Here is a 22,648-nt window from a genome sequence, read left to right as displayed (position 1 = left end):
AAATTTATTATTGTTTTTCTTTGGTTTATAACTCAAAAATTAAATATTGAAAATGTCTGGGAAGTTTTGCAGTTTTCCTGTGAAATGTAGTAAAACACATTCAAAAGAAAACAAACAACAAAAAATGCAGCTCTGAGAGTATAAAACAGATGCTACTTTCATAAGTGCAAAGGAACATTTGAATTTCAAATAAAATGTAGCTTAATCCATGATATGAAGCAATGTAAAAGTCAGCTTAATGTTTGAAAATATTGTACATGAGAAAAGAAATATAAAAACATACAGATGTTTGGAGGTGTCTTCAAAAACTTGGTTACCCAAGATTTAATGTGGAATTTTGTTTTAAGACAGAAGGCTAAAGTAATTTCAGTTCTGTGAATGCTGTGGAAGGTAATCAGAAACTGTTATCTTACAGAAGAGAATAAGGCATCCTGTATTCTTCAGTTGACTTGTGTGTGTATACATATATATCTATATATATACATATATATGCATAGTTGCATTCATATGCACATTGTCACTCTTATGTACATATATAATTTTCTTTAACTCAGTTCTGACTAATGAAAAGACAGAAATACTTTGATAATTTGATCTATACCATTTATTTTAAACCTAGAATTGCTATTACATATAGATCAAGATTAGACTTCCAAAGTTTCAGAAAGCAAGCATCCAGTAGATCAGTCACAATAAGAGAATTAGAAACTTTAGTTTGTAATTATTTCCACTGCAATTTCCATCTATAAAACATCTTTTACATTTATGTAATACCCGGAAGTACTTAATTCACTTATAACATCTATTTGATTGAAAGCTTATAGTTGAATATTGACCTGTAATTATTAGGGAGTAGTTTCTTTAAGGAATGAAAACATAATTAATAAGAAACCAAAATTTTGTTAAATGGCAAAAATTCAATACATAACTTAAAAGTTAAGAAAAATGAGGGAAGTCAGTGGGAAGGGTAGGTGAGAATGGAAAAGAGTGGCATTCATCAAGAGGCACTGCATTCATAAACTGCTCTGTTGAATGGCAACTCCTTTATACATCTACCTAAAGAAAATAAAAATAGGGGCTGGGAAGTTGGCTCGGTGGTATAGCAATTGCTTTGTATGCATGAGGCTCTGGGTTCAATTCCTCAGGACCACATAAACAGAAAAAAACAGAAGTGGTGCTGTGGCTCAAGTGGTAGAGCACTAGACTTGAGCTGAAGAGCTGAGGGACAGCACTTAGGCCCAGAGTTCAAGTCCCATAACTGACAAAAAATAAATAAATGAATAAAAGTATATTTAAGAAAAGAATTTATTAGGGATATTATAGTTGAACTCAGAAAAATGAATTTCTAATTAATAGTTATCCCTTGTGAGAAGTATACATTGGGGAAAGACAATATGTAATATTTATCTTTATATAATAAATATAAAGATAATATATAGAATAATATATAATATATAGAATAGAATAGAATAATATATAATCCCAGAAAATATAACAATGACAACACTAAGAAAAGCATAATAATTATTTAATTTCAAAAAATATGTATCTTGACTGATATGTATATATATTTTATAAATATATAAAATAACAATGCCCTTCTCCAAATGTTAGTGAGCTTATGTGATCAGTTTCACATTCATTTTTACTAATTTTCTTTCTATGTAGGATTAGAGAGGTCCAATGCTTTATAGCTTCTTTTCATATATAAAGTAATTTATTTTGTGGAAATATCTATTGCTGCCTTTTTATCTATGCTTCCTTGATGTTAATTGTATCTTTCTATAATAAATAATAAACATGGGTTCTTCGTTAGTGTGCCTATATGGCTAGATGGAATTTTAAAACAATTAGGTAAATGATACTATTCAAGCTACATGCTTATAGTATTGAAGTGGTTTATTTTTTATTTTATTTTTTTTGTCCATTGTGGGGATTGAACTCTGGGCCTGGGTGCTATCCCTCAACTCTTCAGCTAAAGGCTAGCACTCTACCACTTGAGCCACAGCACCATTTCTGGTTTTCTGAGTGGTTTATTAGAGATAAGAGTCTCATGAACGTTTCTGTCCAGTCTGGTTTTGAACCGGGATCCTCAGATCTCAATCTCCTGAGTAGCTAGGATTACAGGAGTGAGCCACTAGCACCCAAATAAAATGGTTTAATTTTTCCAAAATTTTACCTTGCCTGTTGTCTCACATGAGAATTCGAGATTATATTGTTTTCAGTAAAAGCATGTATTAACCTATACTATGTTTTACATTGCCTAAGTAGGAGTTTATTTCCTGACCACAGACTCAATTTGGTAGTACCCAAATATTCTACTTCAGTTCTTAGCTAGGTGTGGTCACATATACTTATTATCTCAGAGCTTGGGAGTCTGAAGCAGGAAGATGATGTACTTAAGGCCAATCTGTGCTTCATAGCAAGGCCTTATTTAAAATGACAATTATTCTTCAGTACATGAATGCATACCATCTATTTTGTTTGTGATTGTGGAGGCAAATTCCTGGGACTATATATGCACTATATCTTCAGGTATAAAAAGATAGATAGATAGATAGATAGATATAGACAGATAGATATTTTATACCTATAAATGTAGTATGTATTTTAAAATATATTCTGCAATCTTAAAACCATTATTAAAACAAAATCTGATAAAACTATAGAAGCCTAGGTGAACTGTGGTAATATCTATCTTGAATGAATGGTAAATTCCTATTTCTTCTTTTCAGATTTATTGATGCAAGATTTTGATCCAAATGTCACTACTCTTTCTTTCTTAAAAGATTGTATGTATAAGTTCTTGACATGCTTTGGGGGATATTTTGGAGATGATACTTTTTGGAGATGATATTTGTACATAGCAACACTTAGTTCTAGACATTTCCTTCCCAAGAAGGTTGTCTACTACTTCTTAAGACAAAATATTTAAACTTTTTCCAAGGGTTCATTAACCATTAGCAGTTGTATCACATGCAGAATTTGAGGCAGCAATCAGAGAGAGACTTTCCGATGTTCAAATGTCAGCTTTGCTCATTATTGCATGTATGAACTTGGGTAAGTTTAATCTCTGAGTCTCCATATCTTTTTACAGAGTTCCTATCTCATGGGACTCTTTTAAGATCATGTCAATCATGAAGAACAATAGCACCATGAAACCATTATTACCACTATTAAGGCATGTTGGGCATGGTCGTGTACACTAATATTAATAGCTACCTGGGCGATGAAGGAAAACGTATTTCAAATTCAGGGCCTGCCAGGGAAAAGTTAGGGAGACTTTGTGATTGGACCACAAAGACAATTCACAGCAAATGTTCTTACAGAATCATGCATGAATGAACAAGCAAATTAAAAATTCAAGGTGCCTATGTAATCTCAAATGTCTGGAAAGCCAGGTGGGATAGGATAACCTTTTGTTTTGTAATCACAAATAGCAGAAGTTGAAGTAAAAAGGATTTGGGGTGGAAGATACTTCTAAGATACACTGCTTTGGCTGGGTGCTGTTGCTTCATGTGTATAGTCCTAGCTGCTCAGAAAGCTGAGATCTAAGGAACAAAATTTGAAGCCAGTCAGGGTAGAAAAATCCCCAAGACTATCCAGCAAAAATTATAATGAGACAAATACAATTTTAAAAATTGGATATGAAAATACCTTATAAAATAGTGTGTTATCCTATAGTTGCACCTATAATCATATATAACAATTATAATCTATAATAATTATATTGTTTGCCGGGCGCTGGTGGCTCACGCCTGTAATCCTAGCTACTCAGGAGGCTGAGATCTGAGGATCGCGGTTCAAAGCCAGCCAGGGCAGGAAAGAACGTGTGATTCCTATCTCCAATAAACCACCAGAAAACCGGAAGTGGCGCTGTAGCTCAAGTGGTAGAGCGCTCGCCTTGAGCTAAAGAGCTGAGGGACAGCGTCCAGGCCCAGAGTTCAAGCCCCTCGACCGACAAAAAAAAAAAAAAAAATTATATCGTTTAATTGTATTATATTACATTGCATTTTGATATGTAATATTTAAATTAATTCACCAGTAACTTAATACTGAAATTTAAATAAATTACATTTGTAATTACATAATTAAACAAATTACAAATGTAATTTATTTAAATGAATTACTTTAAAAATATTATCAATATTGAATTCCTTAGTTCAAATCCTAGCGCTAACAAAATGAAATGGAAATCTATGTCAAAACAATGCATGAAAGAAAATCATATATTCTACCAAATACATGGTATGGTAAAATATGGTATGATATTTTTCACAGTATAACAAAATAGAAAATAACTGAGGATAGTTAAAATAAATTCATTTCTAGCATACATACTTCTGTACCCTTTGATTATTTAATACTATGTAAGACTTTTATAACAGAAAAAATAAAAAAATATATTTTGACAGGAAAACAATCACATTAAAGAATAGAAAAAGTGAAAAAAATTATATTTTGAAAATAAGGATTTGGCAACTGCTGTAGATTGTGTGTGTGTGTGTGTGTGTGTGTGAATTGGAAATAAGGAAATCAATGTTTCCCTAGTTGAAAAGTACTACAATAGATATTCATCCCCGAAAAAAATGGATAAGGTGGCTAGAGAGGCATATAGAAGGACTTCTTTTGACCATATGTGGTAAAAAAAAAAAAAAAAACTAATCACTAGTGTCAGGTGCTTCATACATAAAAAATGTGAGCCAGAATCCATAATGTGTACTGCAGATTGCCTTTGGGGATTAGCAGATCACAGGGAAGAGAAACAATAGACAATGATGCTCCCAAATAATTCATTTCAAAACCTTCAGAAAGCACCTGCTCATTAGAGACAGGCTGTCACTTCCTTTATTTGTATATCATATAAATCAATAGGGTCAAGACTGGATTTTCACAGCACCATTTCAGAATATTGCAACTGGAGCCTTGATTACCTCAAACCTGCTTTGGCTATTCAAACTTTTCTAACCTCCAATCTTGTGTTTGTTTGTTTGAGAAAACGCATTTTAACTAGCCATCTTAGGGAGCTGATGAAATAATTAGACAGGTGATTTATATTTTCAGTATTTTACATGTAAATGCAGTTTCTTCAGTGAAACTAGAACTGAACTGGCTTTTCTCCTCATGGACTCCAGAAATCAGTTGGATGACTTACCTTATCTTTTCTTTGCTTTTCATCTTGGTATACAGTCCAGTGTTCTCCGTCATTGCTGTAGGCTAGCTTGTATGAACCAACAAACTGTACATGACCAAAATCTTTAGCTCCTTGTGTGATGATGCCAGTTACTTTGGTAGGGACAAGGAGATCAACCTGAAAAGAAGATAATTCATACATTCAATGTTGCAATTAAATCCGTGGTAAATTTGTAAGTATCTTGTGTTGAAGAGGCTAAAAACCACATTTACTAAATGAAACAACAGTCTGGTTACTTCTATTTTGAAATACATGGCCAATGTTGCCATTAGCTTATTTTTTTATTTTTCCAAGAAAAAATGTAATTCAAGATTCCTTGCAAAACTATTTCAATTTTTTTAAATTAATAAACCCGAACCCAGTGGCTCAAGCCTATACTGTTGCCTAGACCAGAATATTGGCCAAGGAAATCTGTGAGACTCTTATCTACAATTAATCATCACAAAACTATAAGTGGAACGTTGTCTGATGTGATAGAACACCAGCCTTGAGTAAAGAAGGTAAGAGACAGTGCTGTGATCCTAAAATCATGCCCCAGAACCAGCACAAAACAAATGAATAAAGAAATGAAATGATGGACATTTCAATCTACGGATTCATTTTACTTTGAACAGATTCCTCGATCTTTTCTAGTTGGATAACTTTGAGACTATTATCTCCTAGAGTCTATGTTTATAGTTCAAGTTATTAGTCAGTTAGATAAGAATACAAATAAAATTGTACTGTACAAGAAAAAGCATTAAATGTTTCACAATTAAACAAACAGCCAGACCTTTTCACATATTTAATTAGTTCAAAATTACATATTAAAAATTAATTTATTTTATTGTAAGGATGATATTCATAGGAGTTACAGTAACATAAATAAGTTAATGAGTACATTTCTTGTCAGACATTGATACCCCTCTCACTCATTTTTCCCTCCTCCCCTTGGGCTTTCCCCCCCTCTCCCAACGAATTGTAAAGTTCATTTCCAGCATAGTGTCTTGTGAGTATCTTTGTTGCAGTGGTTCACTCTTTGTCTTTTGCATCACCATTTTGTCGTTCCCCATTCCTTCCCCAAATCAGAGAAATGTATATACAAGACACAGAGCACCAAAATAAAAAAATACTGTTAACAGGGGATAAACCAAAGGGGGAAAAATCAAATGAAAGAAAAAAGAAATAACTTCACAGTTATTTCTTCCAACAAAATCCTCATATCCATATCTTCGAGTTCTTTTCAAGAAAATGTGAATGTACAAAATGAAATTCTATGCTTCTGTCAAAAAGAATGGCATTGCCTCATTTGTAAGGAAATGGAAAGATGGGAAAAATTACATAAAGAGTAAGAATAATCACTATCAAATGAATATACTCTTTCAGAAAAATACAGTACTTAAAAGATAAGAATTACTTGAAGGTAAGAATTTATATTAAAATTTCTTTACAACATAAAAGTAGTACATAATAATGACTATAATAAAAAAGGAAATAAATGAGGGAGAATTAAAAACATGCATGCCAGGCTTGTGGACTCTGTTTTAAAACATATACCTAATGAAGAACAGAATATTCACGGTAACTTAAGTAAGATTTAAAGCAATCAAAATATAAGAGATACAGGAGATAAGGATGACTTTCTTTAAAGAAGTATACAGTAGTTCCAAATATTCCTTTTGCATTGTCCAAGTCATTCTTATGTCTCTTGCTTACATCGTATAATTCTAATTAAAAAGAAATGGGATACAGTTTTTATCAGTATCTGTGGACCAATCTTCTAAGCAATTTGCCTTTTTTGGTGATCCTTGATCAATAGCATCAGTTTTCCTATCATAGCTTCCTGCTTGCAACTATTTCCTATGGCTGGGTGCTGTGCTACATCCTTGATCTTATCATTGAAACTTTCAGGATCCCAAGCATGACGTCGGAGCTTTCAACTACCATATCCTTTTGTTTCTATTTCAGGTTCTCAGTTCTTTATGATGTAAGATAGTCACAAATAGTCCTCCATGGGTCAAATATAGGCCATGAATGAAAACAGCTCTAAAGGGGGTTAATGCATAGATTAAGAGAATATTTATGTGGCATAGACATCCATTGAAATAGAAACACTTGGGCAAAGCAACTATTCTTTTAAAATATTACTGACAGTAAATAAAGGGAGAAAGGTAAGGAAAAGGAAAACTATCTTACAGAACTCATGGTGGTGTTATGAACACAGAAATATTTCCCCAAAGACACAAATGGCTCCAGGGCTGAATACTTAAATAAGCCCTAAAAGTTCACAAGTCCTTACTTAGCTATTCCAAGGAGAGTCTTCTAGCATCTTCTTTTCTGTGGTAGTTCTTATAGTCAGCTGGGTATCCTGCTGCATGGAGATGTTTTCTTCTTGGTTATGTGTCCTGGGTATTTGTATCAGGTATGTTTTTCTCCTACTAACTGATCTCCTTCTCCATAATTTTCCCTTTCTTTTACTGATTTTTTTAAAATGTGGAAATGTTTTTTTCCTCTTTTTGTGTGTGTGTTCCAATTAAGCCAACTTTTCTACTTAAGTAGGAAGCAATCTGTTTCAAGCTGGATTTTGTCTTAAAATTGGTTACATTAAACTTAGAATACCAGGTCTAAGAAAGCAATTTCAGAATAAAAATAATCAGCAAATTCCATGTTACTTAAACAAGGCTTGCACAGAATTTATCCTGAGATAGTCTCTAACCAAGATAACCAAATGTTCAGCAAGCAGGATGATTCCAGAAAGAAAGAAAGATTTTTAAAAAAAAAACAACCTTTTTCCTTAGGACCTATACTTGTTCCTGGTATGTGATGTCTTTGCTTTCTTGTTGATCTGTTTAAACTACCTTCTGCTCAGCTTGGCCCTTATCTCCAAGGGTTTGCCTCAAATAGAACAAGTTACTTAGGAGATTGAGATGATTTATATGTAGACATTTGGATTGGTGCACTGAACTATCTGGAAGTTTATACATTTTTTTTTTTGCTGGATTCAGTTGGAGCTACTTTCTAGGAAGATTCTAAGAACAAGAATCTACTTATGGACAAGAATGCTATTACTGTATATGTTACAGTTGATGATATTAGTTGCTGCTTCTTGGATTCTTTATGTGAAATGATATTTCTGATCAAAGAAACATTTGTCATTGCATCAATTATTTTTACTGACAAATGCAGCTAGCTAAAAACTCTTTCCAATGTTGAGGAATTCGATGGTGATAGTCAGCTTATTGGATAGTATGGATTCTTGAAAAGAACTATCATATTCCTTATAAGATTTTTATAAAGATAAAATAATTTAGTAGTTATTAAATGTGGATAAGAATAGATAGAATACAATAAGCAGCAAGGTGAGAGACTCAGATACCAAGATAAAATAAAGCTTAGGGAAGAATCTAATATAAATCTGAGAGAACCTTACTGTAAAGAAACAGAAATCAGGGAAAGAAGGTTGAAGTATTTCAGAAGTAGCTTCTGTATTACAGTATTTTTTATCATATTCTTAGGTTGTATATTATGCAGCTCAGATTGGCCTTGAACTTCTGATTTTCTTGACTAAAACATTTCCAGAAACACCCAATTCTTAGGGAAATGGTTAATAAATATTGTACATGCCATTTTATGATATATTTTGTATCTCTTTAAATGTTGATTTGATCAGTCTCACAATTAATGTGTGAATAACCCTCTTTAATGCCCTTTGACTATTTTCGGTGTGTGTGTGTGTGTGTGTGTGTGTGTATGTAGTTTGAAACAGATACTCACTATTAACTGCTCTCTGTCCCCCATCCCCACTGTTGGCTTAGTCTTTGAGTAGGGAACTATAAGCATATGCCACAAAGTTTGGTGCTTCCTGTTGGCCTTTAAAGAATGTGTGATACCAAAATATTATTTCTGCTCTGTTTACTAATTTCCTTTTGTTTGCTATGCCTTTTTATCTGCTGGTACTGAATTTGAACTCAGAGCCTTCTGATTAGGGGTAAGTGTTTTACCACTTGAGCCATGCTTCTAGTCTATGCTATATACTTACATTTTATACATGGAAAAAAGCTAACATGATTCAGATATGAGAAAGAATGAATATAAAGGTATTTTTTAAAAAGCTTAGAACTGACAGAAAAGATAAATAATTTTTACTGGCTTCAATCAAGTTAATTTTCATATAAAGAAAATCAAGAAGAAATGAGGTTGGGGAAAGACAGAGAAGTATAGTATTGTGTGAAGAAAAATATAATCATGTAAAAATTTGCAATATTTTATGCCACATTGTTTATAAAATTAAGATGATTTAGTTGTTAAGAAAAATGCATACAAGGAAACTCAAAAGGCAAACTGGAAGTGAGAAAATATTATTATTTTTTCACTGACCTAAATCAAGTAAAAGATCCTTTTGGCTACATAAAAATATGCAGTCATGAGAGGAGTGGCATGACACATTTTAGAAAGAAAAATTAAAAACCTATGTGTTTACATAAATACTATTTATAAAATAAAAACATATAACAGATAGTATATATATAGAATATGCATATATACTTAATTCTACTTGCCCTTGAATATTCTTAGATCAGGTTGTCACTCAGAAGTCAGTTGATTTAACCCTATTTTTAACTTTTACTTTTTATATATTTCATTACAAATTTAGTTTCATTGAAGCAGCAGAATTAATTGTACATGATTATAGTCCTCCTTCACTTACTGAGGCTGGAGAACCCTCCACGGTCATTTTCATCTTTTTCTGGTTTAGTTGCACATGTGAATCCATTTTGTTATTTATATGTGGGGTTTTTTTTAACTGATTTCAAGATTTTTACTTTGTTGTGGCTTCTCCACATTTTCTAATGATTTGGCCAAATCTGTGCTTTCATGTTAATTCTCCTTGGAGTTGGAGGAGGCTCTTCATGTACATGCTAATGTTTTTCATCATTTTTGGAAAGGTTTTCTGATATGATTGCTTCAAATAATTTTCTGTTCTTATCTTTCCTTCTAATGCCATTACTGTGGTCACATTGTATATAACAGTGGGCCACAAGGGGAAGAAAAGAAAAAAAACTCTTGTAATTTCTTCAATTTCTGCTCTTATTTTTCATATTTATATTCTTTGAATTTTCAGGCTTATTTTGCTTCTAACAACTACTGGAAAGTCTTTGTAGTCAAAATCAAATGTCAGTTATCTCATTTTCTCCAACACCAGAATTTATATATATATTTCTCACTGTAATCTCTTTTTGCTTATCTACTCTGCTGAGCCCTCCCCGTCCCTCCCTGCCTCCACTTCCCCTCTTCCTCCTCTTCCTTGTCCTCTTCTTCCTCCTCCTCTGACTCTCTGGCAGTACTGGGGTTCAACCTCCGTCTCATTTGCTTTAATCATTTTTCAGGTAGAGTCTTGTGTTTTTACTCAGTCTGGCCTGGTACTTAGGCCTCCTGAGTAGCTAGAATGATAGGCAGGAGTTTCCATGTTTATTGGGGAAAATACTTTTTTCTTTCTTCATGAAATAAATACTAATAATCCAAAGTATTCACCAGAATATACTGTGATGAGGGTCTTTTTCATTCTTTGGGGAGAGAATGATGAGAATAGTACTGATGTCTGCCTCAAATTCATCTTTTGGGGTCCCTCCACCTTCTGTCAGGCAACTGCAGTCATTTTCTTTCAGACTCTGAATACTGACACTGTTTTTGGCTTCCTTCCCTTGGCCTGGCAGTGAAACCGAAGCAAGGCTGAGGACACATCTCTCCTGTTCTTTCTGTTTCCCTCTGAATATAGGAAGAATAACTCATTTTCTTGAAACTATAATATTTGAAGGATGCTATTGTTTTTCATTCAATGGAAAGGTTACTTTAATAGTGGAATACCTCTTGTTTACATTTCTGTTATATAATGTACTTTTAGTCATATTAATATTGGGCTTGTTATTCACAATGGGAAAATTACAGGATCAGCCAACATAATTTATGTTGCTTACCATGTACCTGGAATGAACAGAGGATTTTGTGTGTGTGTGTGTGCATGTGTGTGCGTGTGTGTGCACGCGCTTGTGCTCATGTGTGCATGTGCTTAGTCTTACTGAGGCTTGGACTCAAGGCCTAGGCACTGACTCTGAGCATTTTTGCTTGAGGCAGATCTCAGCCTCTTGAAATCTGCTATAATTACAGGCATGAGCCACCAGCATTTAGCAACAAGGTGTTTTAATAAATATATTAAATGAGTAATTTTGTATTCTGAGCTTAATGTATCCAATACATGTTTCACATATCCCTTTATAGTTTGTGTGACTGGAGGGGCAGTTTGCTTTCATATCAATCACTTTGTTAAGAGGCATTCAAAGATGGAGCACTGTCCCAGAGTGGAGTTTCTGATTAGAGTAGAGAAGCTATTGGGTCACCTCTAGCACTCTGAGCTCTGGGTCTTTGCCATTACAATTACAATTAAGATGTCAGAATCCACAGTGGATTTAAGTGAAATTCTCAGAGCATTGAAAGTGGCCAGTAGGAAGCATGACTCATATTTACATTTTTACCTACTTAAGGATTTGTGGGGGAGTCAAAGGTTCCAGCAATCATGACTCAGAAGTTGAGTGAGTTAAAATGATGGAAGTGATTTACTCAGCTTAATACAGGAACACTTAAAATCAGCTCTGCTTTACAAGCTCAAAAGAAAGGTTTCAAGTGTTGTCCTTGTGGGAGAACATTAGAAAAAATTCATTCAGCTTCATCCATGTATAACGGTAATTTGAAGTGAAAGTCCGTTAACCCACATCTCATAATATTTTATAGATATTTAAATGATGAAGCAGCTAAATGTATAAACCTTATTGCTAAATATATTTAGGGGTTGATAAAATAATATTGTAAAGATCAATTTTAATGTCATTGTTCTAGCTTAATTAAATGATGCTGTATTTTCTGTCCTTTCATAATAAGAAAGTTTTGAAATATTCAATAATATTTTTTAGATTTTTGAATGTTTTTGAAAAACAAGTCTCAAATGGTTATTAGGTAATGAAGTTGTTGCCAAGAAAACAGTTTACCTATTACCTAATTTCCTCAACACCTATATAATAAACAGTAAAAATTTTTTGAAGAAATTATAAAGCTTTTAACAATTTTACAGGAAAGAAACATGCTTTTCTTCCTGGCTTTATTGCAAGGGACTTTCTGCTGAACTCATTAAAAATAAGATTATCTTGAAATAACAGAATTAGCATATACCATTTTTGTTTTTTTTACCAGACATGGGGCTTGAACTCTGGGCCTCAGTACTGTCCCTAAGCTCTTCAGCTCAAGGCAAGTGGTCTACCACTTGCGCCATAGTGCCACTTCTGGTTTTGTGGTGGTTAATTGGAGATAAGAGTCTCACCATGGACTTTTTTACCCAGGCTGGATTTGAACCATGATCCTCAGATCTCAGCCTCCTGAGTAGCTAAGATTACAGGCATAAGCCACTGGTGCCAGGGCAACACACCTTCTTTATTTGCATTTTGACTAGGATGGGGGTCTTGACTTGTTTCATGAATTAAAATTGAGGGTAGCAACCAAGGGCATTAGTCTATATTGTTAGAAATATTCATTGACTAATGGTTACATAACACTAGTTTCTTGTTATGTCCAATCACCATGATATGCATGATTTACTAAAGTATAACAAAACTCAAATTTAGTAAAAACAAAGAACATTGCCATTAAGTGATTTTATAAGACTGATAAGTCACATGAAATCAAGTTGGAATTGAAATAGTTTGTTATTTAGTGCTTTTTTGGTAGTAATATATGAATTTTTTCCCAGGTCAATGTTACATTAATATCTTTTATAAAGTTAAAATTTCTGTGAACTGAGATTTAGTTCATCTTGGTGCACTGAACTTCAAAACTGCGTCATTTCAGTAGCCAAAATTTGACTTTTTTTTTTTGTCATGAAGTAGTTGCTTTGACAAATACTTTATTGGAATGTTATTTTATCACATGTATTGTGGCTTTTGAGATGGTGATATATTTTAGAGACCAACAGGTATAAACACACACTATAAACATCCAAGTTTGTGTAAATGTGTATATGTGAATATTCTTGCTCTGTGGCAAAGTGATAAAACAGAACAGGGAAAAGAAAAGCTTTTGTAGTAAATGCAAGTCACACTGTCTGTTTTAAATAGTAACAAACTATGGAAATGATCACTGAGAATACAGTCTTTATTATCCTACATGCTATGAGGCCCACATAGATTAGCAAAATTGACATAATTTCAGTGAGTGTATGTGTGTGTGTGTGTGTGTGTGTGTGTGTGTGTGTATGTGATATTTATTTGGAGCTATGTGCTTATGTTGATACAGAATTTAGTTATTTCCCAAAATCGTAAATCATTCAGAGTCCCATAAATCACTCATTTTATTAGATCATGAAACATCAAATACCAGCCTTTTGGCCTGAACTAGGTAGGTACATGTCTTATGGTGGTGGGATTATGAGCTAAATCAACAATGACAATGCTGATGCAACTTTTCTCCCCTTTGGTTTCACAAAAAGAAGTGGAAATTTCATATATTGGACATAAAGTAAAAGCTTTATGCGGCTTTAGAAAAAGGCATCATCGATGCCAATAGTCAAAAAAACAGACAGTGATAGCACAAAACTCTAAAGAGTGAGACTGTAGAGAATGACTTAGCAAGTGAATTCTACCTGTGCATTATAGTATTAAAATCTATTGACATGGAAAGATATTCTTTTATTCACAAAATGTTGAGAAGGTAGACTGTATAGACAGTATGGATAAAAGGAATTTTAGCCAGCCATCCTGTCAGTAACACTGTCAACATTATATTTGTGTATAATATCAGAAAGACAAGTAGGCTTCAGCGGATATTGAACAGTTAGTTGTCTAGTTCTTTCACCAGAAATAAAACTTGTAGTCTTAACCTCATAGAAAGACATTGTTATAGCTTTTCTCGTTTTATATCCATAAAAACATTTTTTAGCTATTTAATTCATGTTCCTTTCTTTTCAATATGAGTATCTATATTCTTCTGCAGTTATTGGGGCTAATTTACATTTTAACTTCCCGGTAGAAATAGGAAGTAGTCATTGTATGTTAGAAACTCTGACCTAAAACTTCTTTAAATCCCAATTTCTATTTCTAGTTTGTTTTCCATAATACTGTGTTCAATGTCTTTTGTGCTTCTTAAATGATAGGAAAAATAAAAAAAAACAGGCTCTGAGAGAAGATAAAATCTAAATACAATAAGTCATTTAATTAAGCCCCACAGTATACTGTGGTGTGATATATTAATAATGAAGTTCAAAAGTGGTATATAGCTAACAATTGTAATATCCTGGTTGGAATATAAAGTGTCTAACTTTCATAAATCATGTTGCTCTTCCTTGCATGCAAACAATATGGTGTTTATATTTCCTTCTCATGAGGAATGGCTCCACACTTGCAGGATGTTCTTGTATCTTCTTATCTCAGTACTTACACAGGGCTAATTTCTTTGTGCAATCAGCTTCAAACACACTCATACTGATGAAATCACATTCTTTAACTCTAAAACTATTCATGCACTATGTTTTCTATTACTATAAAATAGCTCATAAACTGCAGTCTTAAATTAGATATGGAATTAATAAATCACTTGAAAGAAGCACATTATATTAAATTTTATGCGTGTGTAGCCCCGATTTTAAAAGCCTTCAAACTTATAGCTCACTTCATTGAGGACTTACTTAAAGATTTAAATAAAAAAATCTGCTGGAAACCTTCACCAGTTGCATATCCTTGGCATAAACTTTCTTTAATATCACTTTGGAAGATTCAGGCTCAAAACTTGCTGACATTTTAAATACAACTTGAAAAAAGTTAGAGATGACATGCATAGAAAATAGAAATATAATTTCTTTTGATTACTTATTTTAATGTATTTAAGAATCCTCAAAACAAAGAATTTTTAATGAATTTTAAACACTGATTCAGCAAAAGGAAAATTATGTTAAATGATTAGATAGAATGACACAGAAAGTATAATATCAGAAAATAGACCCAATCAGCCAGAAAGTACAAACACAAAAACAGAAATGAAAACCATTCACACTCAGAAATAACTGAGAAGATTAGTCTCTGCTTGTTGAACCTAAGGGATTATTTTGCATATCGTTCTAATTATGGAGAAAACAGGTACATTTAAAGAACTGCTAAAATACCTATTAGTTTAGAAAATCTGACCATAATGTCTGATATATCTATTTTTGTTCAAGAGATTCACAAAATGCCTCTAGTTTTCCCTAAGGGAAAAGGACACTCAGAATAGAGGCCACATGTAGGATTTTCTGCCATTTTAATATTCCACATTCTGAACAACATGGCTGTGTTGGGAAGCAGTGCATACATTTTTCATCTCAAGTAACTTATTTTAAAAAGGCAACAGAAAATGAAAGAAATAACTATATGAACCATATGCATCAGGAACAAGAAGTATCTTGGTTTCTGGGAAACTTGAAAGGTAAATTGCAAAGAATAGTTCTGAAATAATGCATTCTTTAAAAAACTGTACTGTCAAGACAACAAGTGTTTTCGTTTTTCAAGTTAGAAGCAATAATTTAAAATAATCCAATATAATAAACCAGAAATATATCTAACATGTTTCAATTGAGAATGTTTTTGCTCATTGTGTAGATACATTTTATGAAGTTAATATATTCCTTATATTATTTATGTCCTGTGAAATTTTTAAGTGCTGAATTATATAAAATATATGTTCATTCAGTATGTATATTATTTTATATAAATATGAAGAGGCACTTGGACATTGCATCTTTGTGATTCTCTCTTAAGAATATCCTCTTTTGATCTGACTGTATGTGACTATCTAGAATTCTGTGTAATTTGTCATATCCCAGGGGTTTAGATCTAACTCCCATATATAAGAGAGGACATGTGCTGTTTGTCTATCTGATCTTGGCTTACTTCATTTAAAATAATTTTTAGTTCCACCCATTTCCCTGCAAATGACATTATTTTATTCTTTCTAATACCTGAGTAAAGTTCCATTGTATATAAGTACCACATTTATTGGCTCCAGTCATCTATTGTGGGTCATCTTGGTTGTTTTCATATCTTGACTATTGTGAGTAGTGTGGCAATGAATATGAATGTTGCAGGTATTCCTATCATATCCTGGTTTATGATGCTCATGGTAGATGCCTAAGGGTGGTATGGCTGGGTCATAAGAAAGTTCTATGTTTAGTTTTGGGGAGAACCTTCAGACTGCTTTCCAGAATGGTTTCTACCATTAGGGCAGTAGGGTTCCTTCCCCTCCATATTCCCACCATCATTTTTGTTGTTCAAATTCAAATTGAAAAAAAATTCAGTCTAACTCAGGTGTGATGGAATCTCAGAGTTGTTTTGATTTGCATTTCCTTTATGGCGAGGAATGCTGAGCATTTCCCCATTTGTTTCTTTCCCATTCGTACCTCTTCTTCTGAGAAGTCTCTCCTTAGCTCCCTTGCCTATTTAGTTTTATTAAATTTAGGTTTATTAAATTTGAGAGAGGTCGAGAGAGGGCAGAGAATTCAAGGACAAAAGGATGAAAGTGAAGCAGGGAAGCACTTTGTACCTTGATGAAAGTGAACCTTACAACTCATGTTTGGAGCTAGGAGGGAGGGAATGGAAGAGAATGAGGGAACACATGCCACTGTATGACAAGAAATGTACTTATTACTTGACTCATGTAACTGTAACCTCTCTGTATATCACCTCTAAAATAACAATAAAATAAATTTTTACAATATATCCATTCATGTTTAATAATTCATTCAAATTTCTCCTTTATGTAACAAAAAACTGAAGCTACAAAACCCAAACTAAGGAACCCAAGGAATACAAAATTGACAATACCTAAGTGTGTATCTACTATTTTGTCCTTATATTTTCCCAACTGAAGTTGCCAATCATGCATAACCAGGATTTGTTTTTTTTCTGTGTATTTTTATTTTACTTTATCTTTAATTAATTTCATTTATTGTTACTATAGAGGCAATGTACAGAAAGGTTGGAATTACATGAATCAGGTAATGAGTGCATTACCTTTTGTGCAGTGCTTTCTGTTTCTTCCTCCTCTCTCAGTCTTTCCCTCCCGTCTCCACCCAGGAGTGTATAGTGCACTTTCATCAATGTCCAGTGAGTTCCACTGCTGTACTTTTTACCTCAAGTTCTGTACTCTTCCCTTCCCTTCCCAAAGATATACATATGAACACACCATACATAGTTAGGATTTGTAAAAATATGTATTTGTCAGATATAATATACACTTTCTGAATAACACTTCCAATATGCTATAAAATTTATAAAAATAACTTCATTTAGGATTTTTCAGAACCTATATCAGTCTCAGTATGTGACTATTACATTCATGTGTTCATTGATACCTTTAAAGTTAGCTTATATCCACTGACCAATGATTAATATTCATGACAAATATCTAAACCCCTTTCATGTCATGAATATTTGGTTGTTTACAGTTTTTTAATTAGTGTGATGAATGTCATTGTTGTTACCTCTTGGTACAGATGTTTTTATTATTGTCTAAAAGTGTAATGGTTTTTGGCAGGAACATATACAAAAATTTAATCTCATAAGATAAGAACAAATAATGATCTAAAATGGCTATGACAACTTATGTTATTTCTGTAAACTACATTCGTACCTTCAAGGTTTAATAACCTAACTTAGTGATTATAGCATTATGATTTTGTTTAATTAAAATTTCCTGAAATAAATTATTATTTACTATTAAACATATTTAAACTTTGGTGAACTTCATTACCAATGTTCTACTGAACACTTGCATCATTATTCACAAGTGAAATTTCTGATAATTTTCTTGGCTCCCTTCACCTGTTTTGGCACCAAGGCATAATGGTGTCACAAAAGAATTTAGGAAGCTTTTATTACTTTTTCTTTGTTGCAATACTTTGTATAAAACATGGAATATCTGCTTTTTTTAAAGATGAGAGGCTGAATCATTGTCTTTAAGATAATATTCAGTTTCTTTTTAAAATTTTCCCTTATTTCAGTTTCTCTGAATATATAGGTTTTTATATTTTCTTTTTAGTATATTCTGATAATGTGTCTTTAACTATAAAAATCAAGTTTCAAGCCGGGCGTTGGTGGCTCACGCCTGTAATCCTAGCTACTCAGGAGGCTGAGATCTGAGGATCGCGGTTCAAAGCCAGCCCGGGCAGGAGAGACCGTGAGACTCATCTCCAATAAACCACCAGAAAACCGGAAGTGGCGCTGTAGCTCAAGTGGTAGAGCGCTCGCCTTGAGCTGAAGAGTTGAGGGACAGTGCCCAGGCCCAGAGTTCAAGCCCCACGACCGACAAAAAAAAAAAAAAAAAATCAAGTTTCATTGTACTTTCATTTTCTGAACAATTTATTTATTAAAATGAATTCTGGGAAACAGAAAAAATGGGTTATTTTTTGTTGGTGGTGGTGCTGGTGGTGTTTGTGTATACAATGGATTGTTTGATAGTCATTAGTTTGTTTCCTATTTCCTTCTTAGGAGGGCCAAAGACATGCAGAAAAAAAGGAAAGAAGAGTGAACAAATGCAGTCATGGTATTCAGTATACTACTATGTGGAAATGCAACTTGTGAGCAGGGACAGGAGAGGATAACTTGGAGAAAGAGAATGAAGGGATGCCCCAAAGAGAAATATATGCATTACTGAATTGTGAAATAGTAACCCCTCTGTACAGCATCTTAATAATAACAATACAATTATATTTAAATCGTTTTCTTTTTATTAGCTTCTGGTAATGTATCTTTTCTTGTGTTTTCTAATTTAAGTTTTATTGTAAAGGTGATGAACAGAAGTGTTGTGGTTATGCAAGTGAGATAATGAGTACATTTCTTTTTGAACAGTATTATCCCATTCCTCATTTTCTCATCCATCCACCCCAAAGTTGTAAAGTTCATTTCCAACATAGGATCCAATGAATATCATTGCTGAATTGGTTCACCCTTTGTCCCACCATTTCTGTGATTTCCCTTTCCTTCTCCTAACCAGATAAACTTATACACAAGACCAAGGGTACAGAAATACAAAAATAGTGACAACAGGGAATAAACCAAAGGAGGAAAAAAGAAAGAAAAAAGAAATAACTGTATGCAGTACAATAAAAAACCTCTTGTTTCCATTTCTTGGAGTTCATTTTGATAAACATCATTTTATATTATCATGTACACATAGTGATTGAGACTTTGTGATCCTCTCCTAAGAATATCCTCTCTTTTGTTCTCAGTGTGTGAATGCTTAGAGTGTTTAATTTTATTATACTTTAAATTACTGGCATAAAGTATTTAGATTTTTTCCTATTTAATCTAAATTTTCATTTGCTTTTTAATTTTTTATGTTTATCTCTAACCAGTTGTACAAAGGAGTTGTTATCAAAACAAAGCAGTTTATGAATACCATATATCTTGACTAATATCACCTCTATCAACATTCTCCCCGATCCTCCCCAACCCAACCTTTCTCTCACTATTCTTAATTTTGTAAGATATTCATTGGATTCTTTTCTGTGTTTCACTTGTCAAGCCCTCTTCTCTTTATCCTAACCCATCCTTTTTTATTCATTTTTTTCATTTCAATAAGTATTATTTTATTTTTTATTTATTATATTGTGAAAATACTGTACAGAGGGGTTACAATTACATGGGCAAGATAATGAGTACATTTCTTATCAAGCATTGTAGCCTCCTCCTTTGTTTCCCCTTCCCATCACTTCCCTTTTTCAATACCAATTTCCTAGTGCTTCGTTTTGATGCACTTTGGTTTTGGCATTCAATTTGAGATTTCTCTTGAATCTACTATATTTCATTGGATACATTTGTATACATGATCATTCCATCTTATATATTTGCTTATGATTTTGCAAACCAAATTTAGCTTCTACATATAACAATAGTGTCCTTCAAAAGTTTAGTTTTTTATTGTAAAAAAATTTCATTCTTAGTTCTTCTGTATAATTTTTCCAGAAATGATTGTTTCCCTTAAGTTTCTCAAAGACTTAGCTTCTAAAATGAGAAATACAATGTAGTTTTCTTTAATGAATAATAAACTCCCATCACCTACATTTACCATAAGCAATAAATGTAGGCTGAAGTTGTAAAGCCACATAAAAGTCTCACAGTGTATGTCATGCCCCTTTCATCACTTGTCTTAAACATTCTATGGAAGATTTTTATTGAAAAAACAGCAAAAAAATTGGCATTTATCTTAGGGTTCATTTCCCTAACATCAACTTATCTGACCTTTTCTGCTTGTCTCAGGCATACACTACTTATTGCAAATAAGGGAAACCATGGGACCTATGTTTCTTTGGGCCTGGCTTACTTCACTCAATATAATTTTTTCCAAGTCTTTCCATTTCCTAACAAATGGGGCAATGGCATTCTTTCTGATGGAGGCATAGAATTCCATTGTGTATATATACCACATTTTCTTAATCCATTTTGAAAGAAGAAAAGAAAAATTGCTGTTATGAATACACAGTTTGATAGAAAAGGGAAAGATTACAAAATCTGTATCAGTTAACATTTTAGCAAGGCTCCTCAGCAAGATCACTATGAAGAAATCATTGACATTTCATCCTATTACTCTTATCCAACTAGAAAGTCTAAATTTTAAAGACCTATTAGCTACAATAACTAATCTTACAGAGTAAATATTTAAACAGAATTTCATGTTCTTATAAAAATGATTTGAACAGTCAAATTATGAGTCACATTTCATAGTAGCTACACAGATGAAAAGAAAGAACATATTTCATTATGTGAATAAAATACATTATAAAATCTTGTATTATAAAGAGGTATTCAGTTATTACTGTCTCTCTAAAATTTGAAGCATGTTCAACTAAAATTTCCTTGGTAATCTAGAGAAATGTGCTAAACTAATCTAAAAATGTATGAGGAAAATGGGAGGGCCAAGAAAATCCAAGTAGAAGAATGGTATGTTGTTTGGGATTAAGATTGAAACCTAGCAAGACACTATATAAATAGTTGTGTGATGATAAAGATACAGATGATCACAAACAAACAGCAAATTTCCATAGTTTTTGCAAGTCTGGCATATTATAGAGATGGTGATGACTATGATAGAACTAAGAAAAGCTCCAGTACTTCAACATGACCCTGATTCTTAGATTCTTAAATTACTTCTGGTGCTAAGGAAGTCAGGAGCTGAAGGTTGTGGTGATAGGCCTATAACCTTTAACCTAGATGGAAAAAAAAATACCATTACCCAGAAGGGTAAGGCATTCATATTCTATTGTGTGGATTTTTGTCATCAACATTGAAAATGGGGAAAGTTCAGATAATAATATTCTGTTCCTTTTCTACCTCTTACCCCAAACACAGTACAGTACCACTTCATGGTGGGACCCTTCAACTTCTCTCTACACCCTCTGGGCACATCAACAGCTGATTATGTTCTTAATATTGCAGAATCAACTTCTTTTCACAGATAAGTGAGGAAGATGTAAAAATATATTAAAAAATGTTTGAATGAATATGCAGCTCTCCTGAGAGAAGTACTCTCATGTAGAACATTAAGAATTTCATGTTTATCTTTCTATCACTGTGAATTCAGCAGTGTTTTTCAGTACAAACCTTGAAAATAACAGATTAAATTAGCCAGAATGACATGCACGCTTTGTAAGTAGCACGGCATGGAAAAAAGATGCCTAGATTCAAAGCCTAACAATAAAAATCAAGGGATAAAATGTAAGTGAAAAGACAGGACCTTTCTGCTTTCCTTTCTTTCTTTTTTTTTGATTTCTTTGTTCCTATCTCTTTCTTGCTCTGTCTCTTACTCATTGCTCTGTTCATATAATTGAATCAGAGTTTAAATAATGGCAGAGAGTACCAAATTGAATCCAACAACAGCCCTCAGGAATAATAGGGCTTAGAACACATCCAGGTTAGAGAGGAACCCACAAAAATGGTTTGAGCCATGAGTAGCTTCAGAATTAGTAAATCAAATGCCATTTTGCCAAGAAGTTTTTAGATCAGAAAACAAAGTGAAGAAAGACAGTTTGGCCCGTTTTTTCTAACTAGAAAAGCCAATTTCAATTCAATATTGACTAAACAGACCAGACAAGGGAAGTATAGACTTAGGAGAATAGGTCAGAGTAGGCTGTCCAACAAACTTTGGGAAATTAGATGATATTAATCTTCAAGGACCCAAGAGGAGCAGAGTAGATGAGCTGCTGTTAGAAAGAAGCTGGAGCCGGGCGCTGGTGGCTCATGCCTGTAATCCTAGCTACTCAGGAGGCTGAGATCTGAGGATCGCGGTTCAAAGCCAGCCCGGGCAGGAAAGACCGTGAGACTCCTATCTACAATATACCACCAGAAAACCGGAAGTGGCGCTGTAGCTCAAATGGTAGAGGGCTCGCCTTGAGCTGAAGAGCTGAGGGAC

The 22,648-nt window shown here is 33.3% G+C and overlaps 1 protein-coding gene across 2 annotated transcripts in view; it reads right to left on the bottom strand.

The window, feature by feature from the left end:
• The window catches only part of Edil3 (EGF-like repeats and discoidin I-like domains 3), a 408,082-nt gene that overhangs the window by 19,560 nt on the left and 365,874 nt on the right, over positions 1 to 22,648 (bottom strand). For both annotated transcript variants that reach the window (XM_013015845.1, XM_013015846.1), the window contains one exon: positions 5,156 to 5,311. In XM_013015845.1, the coding sequence (XP_012871299.1) occupies positions 5,156 to 5,311 (156 nt within the window). The remainder of the gene's footprint in view (positions 1 to 5,155; positions 5,312 to 22,648) is intronic.

This window comes from Dipodomys ordii, unplaced genomic scaffold (genome assembly GCF_000151885.1).
Source record: "Dipodomys ordii isolate 6190 unplaced genomic scaffold, Dord_2.0 Scaffold28, whole genome shotgun sequence".
NCBI classification, from domain to species: Eukaryota; Metazoa; Chordata; class Mammalia; order Rodentia; family Heteromyidae; genus Dipodomys; species Dipodomys ordii.
Note: the sequence above shows the minus strand (reverse complement) of the source record. Positions and strands in the feature narration are given on the sequence as shown.